This window comes from the organism of the source record quoted next, unplaced genomic scaffold (genome assembly GCF_019419815.1).
Source record: "Pyrus x bretschneideri cultivar Hongxiangsu unplaced genomic scaffold, Pyrus_bretschneideri_v1 Contig11, whole genome shotgun sequence".
In the NCBI taxonomy this organism is placed as follows: domain Eukaryota; kingdom Viridiplantae; phylum Streptophyta; class Magnoliopsida; order Rosales; family Rosaceae; genus Pyrus; species Pyrus x bretschneideri.
This window is the reverse complement of record NW_025999402.1, coordinates 8,520,928-8,538,901: the sequence shown is the minus strand read 5'-3', so window position 1 is coordinate 8,538,901 and position 17,974 is coordinate 8,520,928. Positions and strand designations below refer to the sequence as shown.

Below are 17,974 nucleotides of genomic sequence, written 5' to 3'. Positions count from 1 at the left end.
GATGTATTAAACAACAAGGAGTGCATACCGGAGAAAAATATACGTTGTATCGTTTACTATTTTATCAGTAAGGAATTTAGGGTTTGCCTGCATGGAAACGACGGGTCATTTTCCAACTGAGCTCGCCGTTGCTGTGTGGAGATGTCGGGGGTAGACAGAGAGAGAGAGTTGTGGAGCAGTGTGACTTTTTCCAAATATACAAAATGTTGGATTAAAACCAGAGAATATTTCTTTGATACAAATGACATCGGAACAGAAATCGAACACAAAATCTCGGGTGGAGGGGGAATGCTCAGATCTACATGAGTCACCAGCCCCTTGCACCCGGTAATTTAAGCGAGCGGATAAAATTATCCGATTACAAACAGTTTAGGCATTTGCATCAAACACCATATCGGAAATCAAAGGATCTTTTCTCCTTTCACATGAAGCAATGAAACTCAGGATTTCTGAGCCAATAATTCACAGGTGATTATATCATTCATGGTTGCTGAAGAACTCCCAGCACCTAAGACCGGAAGGAGGTTGAAGACGGGTTCCTTGCCAGTCTTGATCCGACCCATTTCGGCGAGTTCATTGAATGCATTAGTCAACATCAGTGAGAGTGCATCCACAGATACTTGAAGGCTTGTTGGACAATACAACCTCAAATACTATGCAAGGAAAGACAGAGTTAGAATGATACGAACGAAAACACAGTAACAAAAGAAAGAAGAGTCATTAGACAAGAAACATACCATTGTGTCTTGCCAAGAAAAAGCGTTCTCCGTCATAATTTTATCCAGAAGATATATGCAAAATCTTGATACTCTATCCGTCTGCCTCTCTGCAAAAGAATTTTGATAATCCTCTTTATTCTTGTCTTCAAGACAGATCATCGAAGCAAGTTCACTACTCACGGACAAAACAACCGTACATAATTTTCCAGGAACAATGCAACTCTGAAAGCAAGAATCATGCCAATCCGCATGCTGAAAACCCCAGTAACCAGGGTTGCTTGAGCAGGATTGGTCTTTTGCATTCTCAGTTGGTTCTTCGATATCTTCTGCAACAAATAAAATGGGCTTAATTTCTACAAGGGCCCTGCATGCCAAAAAGAGGAGCAACTGATTATTTCAGGTAATCACGACGAAATAAAATCGAAACAAATGAGGAGCATAAATAAAAATTTTACCCCTTTGGTAGATCAGGGACGAGCACATATAGAAAAATGGGATCAAATGCTTCAGAATTGGTTCCTAGATCCAACTCGAAGCTCCTTGTTTGTTTAAGGAAAGCAAACTGCTTCTCCTGAATTTTAAATCTCTCTGACGATATATTTTTTGTTGAACAGTAAGTGATAAAAACAATAGCTGAGGCCGATATTGAATGGTTAAAGGATTTAGCCACTGCTTCACTATTTTCTAGTGCCTTTTCCAGCTCGTCAATGGGGCCTCCTTGGCATAATGTCATTGTGGGAGGATCGAGCCCCAACTGCCCAGCCATGTGAAGTATCTCCTTATGCAAAGTTGCCTGGAAGCAAACAAATTGATAGAAATTAGAAGATCACCAATTTTAAATTCATGGAACTTTCCACCTTATATGATGCAAACCTACTGTTCTCGTTAGGAAAATGAAGAAAAGTAAAAGGAAAGGTGCTGACTGGGAGCTGATGACGTATGTTTTACCTGGCTATAAGGTCCAATACAACTGGGTGCCCAGCAAGATATACTCTGTACATGTAGAACCTTTTTGGAATGGTCATTTGCCACCAAAACTTCCATGTATGCCTTACCTAAACCCGCTTGCGACAAAGGCAGTTCAATTGTACTGCGGGATGGAACACCAAAAGGGCACTTACCTTGAGTTATATACCTCACATATGTATCATTTGCTGCAGCAAACTCTTTCATGTCGGCAATATAAAGATGAATATAGAGAACATATTCCCAACCAAAACCATATTCTACAAGTAGTGATTCAATTTTCTTCAGGACAGCCTCCAGATCTCCTTGCAATCCTGTCAATTAGATCATTTAACAGTATTAAATTGTTATAATACTATCTGAAAAACGATACACTGGCGAGGAATAAAAATTACAACCGGAGAAGTATACTTCATCTACTGTTCACCTGTGGAAGTCGTACGAGAATCTTGTAACCAGCAACAAATAGAAAATGTATCACCCTTTTGTGTTTTTGAAATGTGAAGTTTATAATCAGCAAGTTCAACTGCATTCTCAACTTCGGCATCAGCTTTGCGTGCAGCATCATATCCTTGTGAATGGTCTCCTTGCACTTCAAATAGAAAACTCTTCTTCTCCTGACACTTCTGATTGGTATGATCACTGCTCCCCAAAGTACAGGACTCTGCCTTATTTTCCAAATGAAAAGCCAAGGGATGAAGCACCCCAACCGGAGCTATGGAATCTGAAGAGTGCAGTATTATTTGAAACTCATCCAGCACAATTCTAGCATTCTGTAAATTAAAAAAAATCATGTAGAACGTAAATGCAACAAGTGACATAAATGTTGACTTAAAAATGTGATAAGAAAAATGAATTGGGACAACTGCTCACTCCCGCTTATTCACAGCAGACCATGGCCAGAGGATGAGAAACGATATAAACTTACAACAAAGAGAGGGCAGTCCAGTGTCAAGGTTTCATATTCCCCTCCTTCGCCGCATACATTAATACCATACAAACTGACAACGAATGGTAGATTAACCAACAGATTTTATGGATTATGCTCGTATACAATCAAGAATGGTAATATCAATGTACTGCAGAAACTTTGGTTTAAGGGGGTTGAGCAGAAAAAAAAAAACATACTCTTTCAACTTATGCAGATAGGGTTGTAAGAATGCTATTCCTTTGCCCAAGTGCTTTGAGGGATCCAACCCCATAGCAGCAACCTACGATATTCAAACAATATTAGGCTTCCATCCACAAAACCATCCAAATACACATGCAAGTGATTTCAAGCAACCAAAATAGCAAGTTAAACAATGAATTTTACCTTAACTGTAATTGCTAGAATCTCATTAGTTATCTGGTTGGCAAAAAGGGTATGTGAGTTAAAATAATGCATTACTAATAAACTGCATTTATATTGTTAAAAATGAAATTACCATTTCTTGAAGGAGAAACGACTGATCTTGTTTCCACAAGTATGCTAGAGAAACAAGCCCCAACCTAGAACACACACTTTCCACCCGCAGCCTTTGATAATCTGATGCAATAGCACCAGAGGATACTGCTGTGACAGAAGGAATCTGTCTTTTCACTTCATTTAACAAAATAAACATATCTTCGACTTCATCGCCAGGTGTCATTCTATAGCTAAGCTTCTGATGCCTATATGATCCACAAAAGCGATTCGAGAATAAAAATATGCTTTACACGTGAGAATTTCTCAACAATAATAACAAAGATTGCAGCTTCTAAATCTAGGATAAAATGTTCTTATCAAAATTTCCTTCTTAAAATCTTGCCTTGTGGATCCTTGTATTCGCCTTCTGAACAATGGGACTCCCATGCATTCTGCATAGCTGACGACTATCTGGTGCCCAACCTAAGGAACGTAAATGGACTCAACAATCACATCACTGGATTTCCTTAACTTTAATTCGAATATGTAATTGTAGGGAGGAAGGAAAGAGAGACTTACAGTTTGATACATGTAGCTATCAAGCTCGTCCACAGAATCATCAGCTGGCATCAAATTTGCCACTGCAACAATCTGCGTAATAATAAGCACTTATCAATTATCAAACTTTGAATATGACATTTATAAAGAATCTTTAAACTCTTTGAACATGGCAACCAAAAGCGCTTCTGACTGCGTTTCAAGTGCTTCTGGGTGAATAGAACCGCTTTCTAGAGAATCACTTGCTAGATGCTTTTTCATAAACCACTTGGATTTCAATAAAAACTTAACGTGTTTCTAATGTAAGCACTATGAGCAGAACTGCTTTTACAGAAGCAGTCTCAAACGAGCCCAATTATTTATTTAACCAGCAATCACTCAAGAGCGAAAACTGAACCCAGGATATAAGCAATTTAGAAACCAGTTATAAAAAGGCATAAAAGGAACGAAATTTTCTTTTTTCTTTAACAATGTGGATTTTCTCAGCCACCAAACACTCAGTCATCAATCCCAATGCCATTAGCAATCTAAACCCAAAGTTAAGCTGAACTTTCAGTGAAAACCCAAATACACAACAGGTGAAAACAACATGAAAAATCAGGAAAAAATCAATCTTTGCTATGAATTTCCTGCATTTTCTAGGGAACCAAACAGAAAGTAACGAACCTGGTGGCCGTATTGGATGCACTTCATCATGGCATAGCAGCTGTCCTTGCCGCCGCTTACTAAAGCAACCACCTTCATCTCCGCCTGCTGCTCTAACAGTCTAACCGCACCCGCCGCTGCGCTAAAGTTTACCCAAAACCTGCTTTCAACTTCTCTGAGTTTCTGGGAAAGGCAGGGTTTTGGGATTGTGTAATTGGGAGAGGTGCTCTTCCTCGGCTTATGTGAGAGTTGTGGAGGATGGACACGAAGAAACTTTTTGTTTTTGAAAAATACTTTCAAAATAACTGAAAATATTTTTGATGAAATTAATTTCGGGTTCAAAATCATTTTAAATGCCTTTTGAGAAGCACTAGACATGTCGAATCACTTTAAGTAATTTTTTTAAGAAATTACTTGAATTTTAACTAAAGATTAGTTTAAAAAATATTTTCATTCAAATCGCTTTTAGTTATTTTAAGAAAACTTTCAAACAAACTTTCATATTATTTTAAACCGAAGATGATCTTCTCCGGATCCATTTTATGGGGATCTAGAGATCCTCACATTCTAATCGTTCATCGTACATCAAGCAGTCAGTTTTTGTCAAATAATATTTTTGTTTAATTTTAAATAAAAAAAAAGTAAAATGATTTTTAAACGCACGATACACGATGAATGACTAAGATGTGAGGATCCTTACAAAGTGAATCCGGATAGGATCCAATTCTGTTTTAAACTATGGGACGGGCCAGGATAAGGATTTGAACACGAGACACAGTAAATTAAATAAGAACGCTCTCAGCACTTACCTGTGTTATTTTTTTTTTAAAATTACTTTATTAAGAAAACCTTCTCTCTTAGGGTTACAGGTCGTTAGTGGCAGAAAATTGTTTCGTGCTTTGGGGAATTTATAGGCGTTACCGAAGTTATATCCCACATTATCATCTCTTGTATCGTATGTGATACAAGGAGGAAATTATGCGGCGTGACTGAATGTGTGTTCCTTGTAAGCATCTCTTCTCACGTGACAATAAAATAGAAATATACGACGAGTCACATTAATGTAGAAATATACGACGAGTCACATTAGAAGCCACAGTTGAGGCAAAAGTTGTCCAATTCCATACCATAAGCTCTTTCAGGCCAAGCATTCACAGGGTTGCTCGGGTTTTCGCTCGGTTTTGCAAGAAATGGTCTTGCAAATCCGAGCAAAATGCCGCTTCTCTTGATAGGGAAGAAATCGATTGGCATACACTCGAATGTCAGGTCATTATCTTACTCAGTTCGTGTACAATAAGATGAACAAACACGAAAAGATTATAAACCATGAATATCAATTGATAGGAACCAAAATTGCTTGACAAAGAAGTCCGGCACGACCTAAAGAACTTTACAAATGAAAGTGTTCAAACAACCAATCACTATGACATAAATTATAACCTTAAATAAGTGATATCTTACAACTTGAGGCAACAAATTGAACCAGAAGGAGAGAAAGACGTGTTACGGATGTTATTATCTTTCAACTGGCCGTCGTTAATCGTGAGCAGACAGCTATTCTGAATGCTATGATTTGAGGCTTTGGGGCTTCCATTCTGACCCGTCGTTTGTTCAATTCATGAACATGTAGACCAGTATTCTTTCAGTTTTGCTGCTGGAAAAAAAGGTACATTGACACCACCGAGTTCAGAATTTACCCTCAACAACAGTGCAGGTATCTGCACTACAACAGCTCGTTCGATATACTGATTCTACGAGTCGTCAGTTCTGTCTGATTGCCAGTTTAAAGAAGAAACTGAAATTACCTATCCTATTCCTGCAAAGACAAATGCAAAGGTGGAATTTCCATAGGCAATGGAGACAAGATAGAAATTATGCATAACAATTGATTCATCATTCACAAGTTCATGTCGTTGATATTTGTGATCATACAAAATTCATAATGTTTCCGATGAGAATCTACGGACATAAATAAACATCTTTACTGCATGTTGAGTGAAACATTCAGAGTTTTGTGATACTTGTGTTTACACAAAGTAGATCAAAAGTATTGACTAGATTTATTGTAATTTTCATCTGTTTCCACTACATGATATGCAGAGTCTAAGAAACCGAGGTTAATAACATGTTTTGGATACCCATTTGCCCATCATAGGAATGAAACAAAATAAAAAGGAAAGGGTAATATAATTAAAATAAAGCAGCGCCATATTTTATTGACTTCAAACTAAGGTAGATTACCTGAGTTGAACTCAAAAGGGAGCCTCTAGTGATTCGTCCCAAACTTCGGCACTTCCATTTGAGGCATCTTCAACATCTTCTTCCATTGAAAGTCTGATGTATTCTCTATGTGCAAATCGATCCCACTCTGTCAAGGTTGGATTCTCACGTTCCTGTAAACATCACAATATCAGCAACAGCAAGTCTGTTACCAACAATAGAAATGCAGTCCACTACATGTTTATCCGGAATCTTCCAACATCAAATGATGAAAAGAAAAATTGTTTTGAATACCTGACGAATGAGAAATGGATCACGAGTTTCAAAGGCCATGAACTTGTTAAGGTTGAAAAGGATATTGAAAACACTTCCTGAAAGCTTACAGCCTTTCAGATCATGGAGTGTGATATAGCTCTCATTCTGCAAGAACAAAGCTTCATGTCAACCACAATAAAACTATATCTAACAAGCTGCACAGTATTCCATTCTTTTAAACAATTTTCTTGAGGCAATAAAGCTCGGCGGATGCTTATTTCCAGGATGTTACATGCCAGCAACACAATGATCAATTAAGGAGGAGGGGTTACAATTATTCCGATAAGGACCACTTGCCCTCAACCTTGTACTTTAAGATTTTGTTTAAACAATGTTCAGTTAATTCCAAAAAAAGATAAGATAAGAGTAAAAAGGCACAGTCAGAAAAGGCAAACCTCTGGTCCAATCATGTCAATTATCTGGCACAAAATATCCTCAAAGAGAACAGGTTCTTGGGCCATGCACTCCATTCTATGCAATTGCTCCTCATAAAAGAAATTCAGTTCATTCCGTGTCAAAACTCCATTTCCATCCAAATCTATGCACTTGAACCTAACATGAACAATGTTGCGTCACAACTACTACAGAATTGATAGAATAATTAACTGTAAAGTTGAATCAAGTGGATCCCTCCATCCATCACTTGGCAAACTGAGACCGCACATTCAATTACACTTAATTGAAGGCTCAAATATCGGTCTCTGTCCCATCCCAAAGTCAAATCTGATCAAAACCTAACAAGAACAATGAATCTTCCGAACCGCCTCTGAAAGCAGGACATAGTAATGGTTTTACTTAAAATGTTTTCAGGGAAAAAGTTTCCAGTACTGCTACTTGAAGTATAGAGAATAAAGTTTCCACCTAATAATACTTCTATACGATTATTAGGCAACTGAATTCACCCATCCAATGATTGATTTAATCTTTATTCTTTTTAGAAATAAATCACAATTCGTTCCTGACTAGCCTAATTCTTTTTGGTGCATGGCTGACTTTAAATGAATGTTGAATCAACAAGGCTGATTAAGAAAATTAATACAACAATGGTGGAAACCCATTTTTACGTATTTTGTAATCTTTCCACTTTTTCCATCAAACTACCCAGCACATATGTTCCACTTGGACTTCCATCTTATATTGCTGCATTACCCATGATTACACTTGACTGCTAAGTCTTGTGAAGCAAGTTACTGACTAAAAGAGATAAGAGGTAAAGATATACCAGAACTCAAGGCTAGGCTCAGAAGTCTTATCCTCCTCCGAGAGAATGAAGTAGACAAAATCTTGATACCCCATCTTTCCTTCAACCTTGCTCGTAAACTTTCTTGCGACCTGAGAAACAAAAAAATAAACTCATTAATTACATAAATCAGACTGCATGCCTCAGAGAGAGAGAGAGAGAGAGAGAGAGAGGTAATAGATCAAGGTTTAAGCTTTTATTGATTGAGAACCTTTTCTTAAAGTTGGTAAACAAAAGCTTCATGACAAACCTGAGAAAATATTCTGTCAACAATCCGGTAGGTAAGTGCATGGTTACCATATCTGATCAGGTTCTCTTTGTCGATCAGGAAATCATGATCTGTATCCAGCTCCCAAAACTTGCAGTATATCACATAAAAGTGCTCATACGAGAAGTACCTGTTACAGATCATATAAGAAACAAGGAGTTTCGAAGACCAAAAATCACTGATATCACATAAAACACACCAACATACAGTGAGGAACACTCCCGCAAACTATTCCAGATTGTGTGAAAGAAAACAGGCATGATGGTTCCTAATTCTACCGGCCACACCCTATAGCCTATAGTAACACAGACTAAGTCTGTATCCAGAATCTTTACCTCAAAACCTTGTTGATGTCCTCTTCTTCATCTGCATGTTGCATTGCATCAATCAAGTTTCCACGCTTCAACTCCCTGAGTGTGAGCTGACGGTTCCCAGATCTATTTATGTAGTAAAATATTCTGTATATTACAGTTTCAGCTGGACCATTTGCAAGAATATCTCAAGTTAACGTGTGCATCATGCGAAAGGAATTGCATCAATCATAACCACAGTGAAAATGCAATACTAAAACAGCCTAAGTGGGAGGAAGGGAGAAAACAAAGGAGGAGGAGAGAGGGGAATGGAAAACTCGACAAACATATGGTATCAAGAAAAGGCTGATTGTAGGTGGAGAACAAACCATATCTTTCCTGAAACTCTTGTGTGCTCTGCAAGAACTCCAACCCTGGATGAGTTGCCAAAAGTTCTTGAAGGACAGGTTTAAAGTCATCCTGTTATCAAACAGGAACAGGATTTAGATGCTAGGTAGTGCACCAAACATAATAATTTTAATGATCAACACTGCATTTAATCGTATAATGATTAATTATACATATTTGTAGAGACATCAGGTTGAGCACAGATTTGCAATAAAACATAAACGAGGGAAACAAATAAAGCAAGACAAAAACCTGAGTGAGGTAATTGAGATCTGGTTGCTTTAAGATGGAATATATCTGAGTAGCTATATCCATTGTCAACATGTTTCCAGTGACCCAATAATCAATAAATGTGTCCCTACAAACAAATTAGTAGAAAAAAGTAAGAGTATGGTTTGCAAAGGAAACAGCCAAGCTTTAATAACAAGAGAATTAACGAAGTCCAGAGAGAAGAACTAAAGAAACATGACCAGATAGGGGTCACCCGGAACTTTTAGTCAGATGAGGTAACCATATTAGTTTATACCAGGAGATGGCTACAAGTCAGCTCAGAAAAAAAAAGCCTCCGGGAAAGCCACTTGAACCCCTTCTCCCCAATCAACCCTTATAAAGGGCATTGTTTATCCACTTCAGGCTGAAAGATTTATGCTCCTTAAAGTGGGGGTAAAAGGGTTGGTGAACAAGAACTAAGACATTTTAATAGTAGAGGATAATAGTTGTGGCACATAAGATAAACCACAGTAAAGGGGTGGGGATAGCACTTCGAAACTACATCCTTTCATAAGCAATGACAAAAGTGAATATTACCTTGTTACAAATCCAGTGCTATTAGCGTCAATCTTTTTGAAGAGAGATGTAGAGAAGAATGAAGGCAGCTTGCAGATATCCTTAGCAACTGATTTAAATTCTGATACACCAAAGAGACTGGTTAAAATCTTATTCCAGTCGTACACCATAAACTCATATCTTAAGTATATCTTACCATGAATCTGCAGTCCGTCTGAGTTGCCAGAGAAAAACTGATTGATTCTAAACAAGCATTGATCTTTCAGTTCATTTGGAGGTGGGCGACCATGTAGAAAGTAAAACTACAAGTGGTACAAAATCCAAGTTAGAAATAATAATCTACCTTTCCCTCTAAAAGGAAAACCATTGCAGCTAGATAGTTCAAATGATGAATGACATGCATTGCAAAAGAAACAGAAAAACAGTGCCACGAGATTGCCGAAAAAGATTAGGATTGGTCAAACCTGAGGTATCACTTCTTTAACTGGCTCGCTAACTACCTTCAGCGGAGAACCTAAATGAGAAGGACCAATCCTCTGTTTCATAATGCGAGGGGATCCAGATGAACTTCTTGGTGACAGTGGTGGTGCACTGCCGGCTGGAAACATGGAAGGCAACGTACTGCCTCCAGTGGCATGTGGACTAGAAGAGTTTCCCTGCACATTCAGGGGACCACCTGCCTTTGCTTCAGTTAGCAGTTGTGTCACCTGCAATCATAAGTTCAGGAGAATGAAAAAACCGCCATGCATCAGAAAAGCAAGAAACAATACGTAAAAACGTGCAGCATATGTATCCCAATTGAAAAATAAAACTTGTTGTCAGTAGCATTTCCAACAACTAATTACAAATACTTCAAGAACTACTTTAAGGTACTCGGAATTGTAAACACCAGGTGCTTATAATTTACAAATTTCATCCCTTTTTTCATACTAACATGTGCCCTTTAATGCTTCTTTAATCACAATTTCATCGTGCCGAGCAGGAAAATTACTACATGCTAAAATCAATTCAGCATCATTATTTCTTAGCTCTCATGACATTTCACACGCCAGCACAAAGGACATATACACATTCATGCAAATTCAGAAACTCTGATATAAATAGCAAAAAACCAAGCTCACCAAAATTCAAAAACCAAAAAATGTACCCATAAATTCTTCGAAACCCAATTAGATGCAGAACCAAAACAATGCGAAACCACCAAAAATTTCAAATTTTGAAGGCAAAATTCGGGTTTTAAGTACCAGGCGATTAGTATCAGGAAGCGAAAGCCACTGCTCGAACAGCGATTCGACGTAGCTCGGATTCGATTTGAGGGCCAAAGGGGACACCTCATTGAGCTGCAACAAGTCGGCGTCAAACGACGCCGCATCCACCACGATTTCCATAGTCATTGAGACGCATATACAGATCACGGAACCCTTGATTCAGAAATCCCAATCCCCGCAAAGTGCTTTCCTTTCGATTATATTTTGTTCCAACTCACTGCCTTTTTGCGCGATTGGAAAAAAAAAAAAAAAGGTGAGATTTGAAGTGGAAGAAACGCCAGATCCTTAAGGAATTGGAGTGTTTGGGTTGCGAGAAAACGGGAGAGAAAGTGAGGGGAAATGAGAGAAAATCCTTCGGCGATAGATGCACTTTTAGCCCAAAGAGGAGAGAGAGAGATTTGTAGAGAGAGAGAGAACAGCAACAGCAGCTCCAAAATTTTCTACAGAAAAGAAAGGTCGAAGAAAGATGTATACGTGTCAGTGCGGTATAGGCTCAAGCTGGGATCCACTACGGCCACGATCATTACTTTTTCCTGCAATTTATTGCACCAACAAATAGGGATCTTTCACGTAGTTACGTTGAGTTAATTTACCATTTTGTATACAACGTATATGGTTTCATTTTCCCTTGTAATTTTCTCGGGAAACAAACAGGAAATATGAACGAAGAGGAGCTGCGTCGTTCGGAAGCAACCATGGCCGATCTTCTGAATCAATTCGAACGTATCTTGGAATCCGATCCCCAAATGTGAGTAATTCGTACTTGTATCCTATCAAAGAATCATTGATTGCAGGTTTTGCTTCTCTGTTTTCAGTAAAGATGCAGACTTTATGTTTGACGAAATGCCCCAAAGAGTTTTGTGTAAGTAGTTTTTATTCTTTGCTTGGATGGTGAACCTCGACAAACTGTAATTTCCGTCTCGAAAAGTTCGGATATTTGATCCCGAATGAGTTGTTTACATGTAAAAGTATCAGCTTGATTTTACTTGGATTTCAAATTTTTTGAAAAAGGTCAATTCTGTTTTAGTTCAATTCAAGATGTTGATTCAGTGCTAGTTCATTACTGTTAGTGAGACCAGGATTTCGATAGCGGTCCAAGTATGCCTTGTTCTTTTGCTGAAAGTTTTTGAATTGTTTGGGCGTGTGTGTGTACTTGTGGGTGCGTTAGAGGTTTTCTCTTTTTAGAGGGCTCTCATTAATGTCTTTGGAAAAACTAGTAATGCGACCGTCGTATGTATAATGTATTGTGTTCACTTGATGACCCAGAGATGAGGTGGGATTTCTTCACCCGTCCCAGTTTTCCGAGCTGAATAAAGAGGTAGGCCATTCACCCTCATTTGATGACAGTACTGTGCTGCGCTCGGCAGATGGAAACTCAGTTTTTTGGAATAGGGATCATAAGTTGGGGATTTCAACGCAAATTCTTCTTCCATTATGTAAGGCAGCTAAGCATGCGTTTATGGCAGCAAGTAGACAATATAAGGCACTTAACAGAAAATCTGATGTATCCGGGGATGAGAACTCTTTGTGTGCGTCATTATCTTTGGATAGCAGTTTTGAAAGTGATGTCATGAAGCATAGCAGGGCGCTTTTGTTGCTAAGTTGTGATTTCGGCACTGCATGGCATTCCAGGTTTTTCCCCCTTTTCATTTTTGGTTCAGTAGTGCTTGTTTTCTCTCTCTTATATATCAACAATTTTGGAGCTGCTTGATCTTGTCTGCTTTTCAATTTATGTCATGACACCTAATTGATCTTGTATATTTGACCCAGGAAACTTGTTGTGTCGCAGAAGCATAAGCTCTCGGATTTTTTGGATGAACTTCTCTTGTCGGCACTTGTTCTTTCATATTCACCTAAGTCTGAGTATGCTTGGAGCCATAGGTAACATCTTTAAAAAAATGGTTTTCGTTATATGTTTAACAACTGGCATGATTCTATAGTTTCTTATTTGTAAGTACTCAGCAGGGTGTGGTTTAATTGAGCCCCTCATTATCGTTTCCCTATTAATGGCTTTAAAAACACGAATTTTATGAACATATCGATCGTTGCAGGCAGTGGGTCATCAAGTCAATTGCTGGAAAGTGTTCAACTCTGTCAGAGATTGTGACCAAAGACTCTGAGCTGGTGGAGAAAATAGCTGAGGTTTAAATTCAGTTCAGGAACTGCATGCTTTTAATTTTCAAGGTTTATTTAAACTTTAAATCAATTATCCTATGTGTTGTTTTTGGTCAGTCTCGTTGTTGCTTTCATAAAGAAAACAACATAACTCACACCACTTTAAAGACTTGAGAAATGCCTTCCGTCGCTCCTACTGAGCTGACAAATTTTTCTGTACCAAACTAGAGCCGATAATAGTTGTATCTTTGCCAGACATAATGTACAGTGTCCATGGTTTGAGAATTTTCCTTTTCATTGTTCGCTTTTGTGTAATTAAAATCTTTTTTTACAGAGGTCAAAAATGAATTACCGTGCTTGGAATCATCGTTGCTGGTTGGTTACCTACATGACAAGAGAACAGGTTAGATATAATCCAGCCATTCCTTTTGCGGGAATAATTCAGGTTCCCTTCTAGAATTTTCATATTTTAGATGTTATAATGTTTTGCGAACAATTTTAAGCCAAATTGCACTCCTTTAAATTTGGACAGGGTAAGTGGAGGATTGTATTTAAGCCTTTCATTCTCAAAAGACGTCATTAAGATTTCCTCTGTTAAAAAGTTGTGACACATCTACAAGTTAACTGTTGCTTTCGTTCAGTTCTTAGTCCAACAACATACTTATATTACATATCTATTTTTCGTATGGTTAGCATTATTAATTATATGCACTCTAAATGTGTGCTTGCAGTTGTTATATGAATTAAAAAGATCCAGAAACTGGGCCTCCTTGCATGTTGCTGATCATAGTTGCTTCCATTATCGCAGTGTGAGACCTTGTCTTCTTTTTGTTGTGAATCTGAGATATGAAGTTTTTGACGTGCTGGACTTTAATTCCTTCACAATCAATGTTTCTATCATTTTTCAGCAGCTGATGCTTAAGATTTTAGAAGAGCAATGCTATAAACAAGAAATTTCATCTTCTGGTTACAACGTTGAAACATATCAATTGTGGAAGGTACAGTCTCTTTTCAGTAATTATGAAATCATCGGTTCCTACGGGCGAGCGCTTTGTACAGTTAATACTTGTGTCAAATTTTTGTCTTTTCGTTGTATGTGAAATTAAGTTTAAATTCACTGCTTAAAAATATGGGCATATCAGGAGGAGCTTGACTGGGATGAAATGTTGATAAAGCGCTACATAGGAAGAGAGGTACATGGGGTTGTTTTCGTATATTTGACTGATCATCTGAGAACCCCACAGGTTTTAATTTCTATGGTATTCGCTGTAAACAGGCTCTATGGCTTCATCGTCGCTTCCTTTCCTTATTTTGGATAAAGCATTTCATAACAGATCATAGTGGTGTGTCCAGCCACGGGAAGCAGAATAACAGCATGAATAACGACTTCAGAATATTTATGGATAACGAGTTACATCTCCTCGACTCCTGCTCAATCATTCCAGATAATAGCTTTGACGATTACCAAGCACAGGCTAAACATTCTGCCACTTATATATTATGGTTGATTAAGGTAAAAGTAGTTTCCCTCCGTTTTAATTTTGTTGCAACTCTACACAATCCTGTTCTATCAAGTTTTCTGGATGCTTATGTTGCTCTTACCTGCCTCAGCAAATCCCTGATTCCCGACGGATTGAATTTCAAGAGAAGCTGAAAACCGAAAACCTAAAAGCTCTGTTGAATAAGGCGTGCCCGGAGAGGTCCTCAACTTGGGATTCTTTAGTGAGCTATGTAGAAGCATCTGGACATTAGTTGAGCGAGAGTTAGCCCCCGGAAAATATATGTGTAGCACATTTTGTGTTGTAAACTTGTAACTTCTTCCTCTTTTCGTTTGAATCGTTCAAATTATAATGTACCAATGTCTTACATCATGATTAATACATATCATGTTATTGAAGGATGTTTTCTTATCTGGATTTTTGGAGTATCAAAGCAGCCTTGTAAAGGCAACTGTGTTAACATGAACCTAGCTAAAATATCTTTGGAGTTAGGTCTGGCTAGTGGATTATATCACCCGTCTGGCCATGCACATAAAGAGTAACACACGCAAATACCACTCAACCTGATGCTCGACCCACCCCATTGTAAGGGGTATCGCTATGTTGTGCGGCGGGTGAGCTTTCGTAGGGTAAATGCCCCCACATTGGCACTACCTTGCTCACAAATCCGCCCTTGTGTTTGGAGTTCTTCACCGGATGCCCATGGTACATGGATGTTGGGCCAAAGACCCAACGGATGCACCACGAACGATGGGGCCAGAATACAAGAGAGGTGGCCCTGGGTGAGATGTTTTTGTGTCTTGGGTGGATGGTTGAGGTGGCACAACCACCCGCACCCAAAAATTTCTTCTGTAATTGGGTTCATGCCGCCCCGCTAGTGGCAGCTTCTTATTGGATGGTCGCACATGCCCGATCTCTTATCGGGTGAACTACGACGGACCCAAAAATTTCTCCAATTGCTGGACCCAACCCAACCCAAGACCAGATTCCTTATCCTATCCAAAACACCAAAAACATCTGCAAGTTACAACGCGCGACCAGATTCCTTATCCTATCCAAAACACGTCCTGAAATCCAACCGGAATCATTGTCTATGATATCCATCTCCCAACATGTTTCCAATTTTCTCCATGCAAATCTCCAAACTTTCTGCAAAAACAATTTCTCCATGAGAGCTGAAAAAACACCTCAACAAATCCTCCACCAATGACAACAGTTGCCGCCAAGCTGTTGCCTCAGAGCCTCCACGTCACCACCCACCCGAACCCCTCCTCCCACCAGACCAGTGCCGTGAGCTGCAGGGTTTGCATTTCGTCAAACGGCGGAAACCGCCGCAGAAACCCGCCAAAGGCGGCGGCTTTCGCCAAAGCAAGATCGACCCAGTTGCAGAACAATAATGTCAAGGAAACCCATTTGGTGGAACCCTCTTCCCGCCAAACCAGTGCCTTGAGATGCAGGGTTTGCATTTCGTCCAACGCCGGAAACCGCCGCAGAAATCCGTCAAAGGCGGCGGCTTCCGCCGAAGCAAGACCGACCCAGTTGCAGAACAATGATGTCAAAGAAACCCATTTGGTGAAAGTCCTCAACAGGTCCTGCAAAGCAGGGCAGTACAATGAAGCACTCTATTTTCTTGAGCTGATTGTGAACAAGGGCTACAAGCCTGATGTGATTCTCTGCACAAAGCTCGTCAAAGGGTTCTTCAATTCGAGAAATGTCGAGAAGGCCGTTCGGGTTATGCAGATTTTGGAGAAGTATGGTGAGCCTGATTTGTTTTCATACAATGCGTTGATCAGCGGTTTCTGTAAGGCAAATCGGATTGATGCAGCAAACAAAGTGCTTGATAGGATGAGGAGCCAGGGGTTCTCACCTGATGTTGTTACTTACAATATAATGATTGGGAGTCTTTGTGGGAGGGGGAAGCTAGGATTAGCTTTGAAGGTTTTGGATCAGTTGGTGAAGGATAATTGCAGGCCAACTGTGATTACTTACACGATTTTGATCGAAGCAACGATTCCTGAAGGCGGAATTGATGAAGCAATGAAGCTTTTGGATGAGATGTTGTCAAGAGGGCTTAAACCTGACATGCATACTTACAATGCAGTTGTTAGGGGAATGTGCAGAGAAGGGATGCTGGATAGGGCTTTCGAGTTTGTTAGGAGCTTAGATTTGAAGGGATGTTCGCCTAATGTCGTCTCGTACAACATTTTGTTACGAGCGCTATTGAATCGAGGTAAATGGGAAGAAGGGGAGAAGCTGGTGAGCAATATGTGCTCGAGAGGCTGTGAGCTGAACGTGGTGACTTACAGCATTTTGATTAGCACGCTGTGTCGCGATGGCAAAGTCGAGGATGCAGTGAATGTGTTAAAGATCATGAAGGACAAGGGGTTGACTCCGGATGCGTACAGTTATGATCCGTTGGTTTCTGCTTTCTGCAAAGAGGGGAGATTGGATTTGGCAATAGAGTTTTTGGATTACATGATATCGGATGGCTGCTTGCCGGATATTGTGAACTACAACACGATATTGGCTGCTTTGTGTAAGAGTGGAAAGGCTGATCAGGCTTTGCAAATCTTCGAGAACCTCGGTGAAGTGGGATGTCCTCCGAATGTGAGCTCATACAACACCATGTTCAGTGCACTGTGGAACTGTGGAGACAGAGTTCGAGCTTTGCAAATGGTATCAGAAATGGTAAGCAAAGGAATTGATCCCGATGGGATTACTTACAATTCGCTTATATCGTGTTTGTGCAGAGATGGGATGGTGAATGAGGCTATAGGGTTGTTGGTAGACATGGAAACTGGTGGCTTTCAGCCAACAGTTATCAGTTACAACATCGTTCTTCTCGGGTTGTGCAAAACGCGTAGGATTGTCGATGCCATTGAAGTGCTCGCGGCAATGGTTGAAAAGGGGTGCCGGCCAAATGAAACTACCTACACTTTGTTGATTGAAGGAATTGGTTTCGCAGGATGGCGAGCTGAAGCGATGCAACTTGCCCACTCAGTTTTTAGTTTAAGGGCGATTTCCGAAGATTCGTTCAGACGTTTGAATAGGACCTTTCCCATGCTTGATGTGTACAAAGAGCTTACTCTGTCTGAGATTAAGAACTAGCTTTTGGTTTGTAGCTACAAAGAGGATTAGTTGGATTAAAAGACTATTTTAGGCTCAGCAGAAGCCTATATTCACTTACTAATGAGAGAACTGCCTTGCAGGGCAGATTTGGCATTTTATATCACAGTGTTGATCTTTCTTTTGGAACACAGAAAAAGGAGATTTAGCAAAATTTATTGTGA

The 17,974-nt window shown here is 39.4% G+C and overlaps 4 protein-coding genes across 6 annotated transcripts; 2 read left to right on the top strand and 2 right to left on the bottom strand.

The window, feature by feature from the left end:
• Positions 1-394: 394 nt before the first annotated feature.
• Positions 395-4,497, bottom strand: LOC103935688 (diphthine--ammonia ligase). Of its 2 annotated transcripts, XR_007255654.1 has the most exons (13): positions 4,297-4,497; positions 3,652-3,723; positions 3,476-3,555; positions 3,113-3,338; positions 3,001-3,033; positions 2,814-2,896; positions 2,614-2,686; positions 2,113-2,458; positions 1,668-1,999; positions 1,175-1,512; positions 917-1,083; positions 738-826; positions 600-653 (listed from the first exon to the last, which is right to left on the bottom strand). XR_007255654.1 is itself a non-coding variant. In XM_009345491.3 (12 exons), the coding sequence occupies exons 1-12, from the start codon at positions 4,372-4,374 to the stop codon at positions 441-443; spliced, it is 2,220 nt and encodes a 739-aa protein (XP_009343766.2). In that variant the 5' UTR covers positions 4,375-4,497; the 3' UTR covers positions 395-440. The 2 variants fall into 2 exon arrangements, 1 of the variants encoding a protein (XP_009343766.2); XM_009345491.3 differs by having other exon boundaries at positions 395-653; positions 738-1,083.
• Positions 4,498-5,592: 1,095 nt separating this feature from the next.
• Positions 5,593-11,455, bottom strand: LOC103935687 (serine/threonine protein phosphatase 2A regulatory subunit B''beta). Its single transcript, XM_009345490.3, has 13 exons — positions 11,047-11,455; positions 10,267-10,509; positions 9,999-10,104; positions 9,824-9,923; positions 9,269-9,374; positions 8,998-9,088; positions 8,654-8,795; positions 8,301-8,448; positions 8,033-8,142; positions 7,206-7,362; positions 6,790-6,915; positions 6,517-6,668; positions 5,593-6,091 (listed from the first exon to the last, which is right to left on the bottom strand). Exons 1-12 carry the CDS (start codon positions 11,194-11,196, stop codon positions 6,528-6,530), a joined length of 1,620 nt encoding a protein of 539 aa, XP_009343765.2. The 5' UTR covers positions 11,197-11,455; the 3' UTR covers positions 5,593-6,091; positions 6,517-6,527.
• Positions 11,456-11,578: 123 nt separating this feature from the next.
• LOC103935685 (protein prenyltransferase alpha subunit repeat-containing protein 1) lies at positions 11,579-15,144 on the top strand. 2 transcript variants are annotated; one of them, XM_048577230.1, is made up of 11 exons: positions 11,579-11,818; positions 12,337-12,388; positions 12,512-12,702; positions 12,841-12,951; positions 13,122-13,212; positions 13,520-13,588; positions 13,917-13,994; positions 14,094-14,183; positions 14,328-14,378; positions 14,462-14,698; positions 14,797-15,144. In XM_048577230.1, the coding sequence occupies exons 1-11, from the start codon at positions 11,730-11,732 to the stop codon at positions 14,935-14,937; spliced, it is 1,200 nt and encodes a 399-aa protein (XP_048433187.1). In that variant the 5' UTR covers positions 11,579-11,729; the 3' UTR covers positions 14,938-15,144. The 2 variants fall into 2 exon arrangements, with proteins under 2 accessions (XP_048433187.1, XP_009343764.2); XM_009345489.3 differs by having other exon boundaries at positions 11,596-11,818; positions 12,337-12,702.
• Positions 15,145-15,777: 633 nt separating this feature from the next.
• On the top strand, positions 15,778-17,911 carry LOC103935684 (pentatricopeptide repeat-containing protein At3g04760, chloroplastic). Its single transcript, XM_009345488.3, has one exon. It carries the CDS (start codon positions 15,891-15,893, stop codon positions 17,790-17,792), a length of 1,902 nt encoding a protein of 633 aa, XP_009343763.2. The 5' UTR covers positions 15,778-15,890; the 3' UTR covers positions 17,793-17,911.
• The last annotated feature ends 63 nt before the right edge of the window (positions 17,912-17,974 follow it).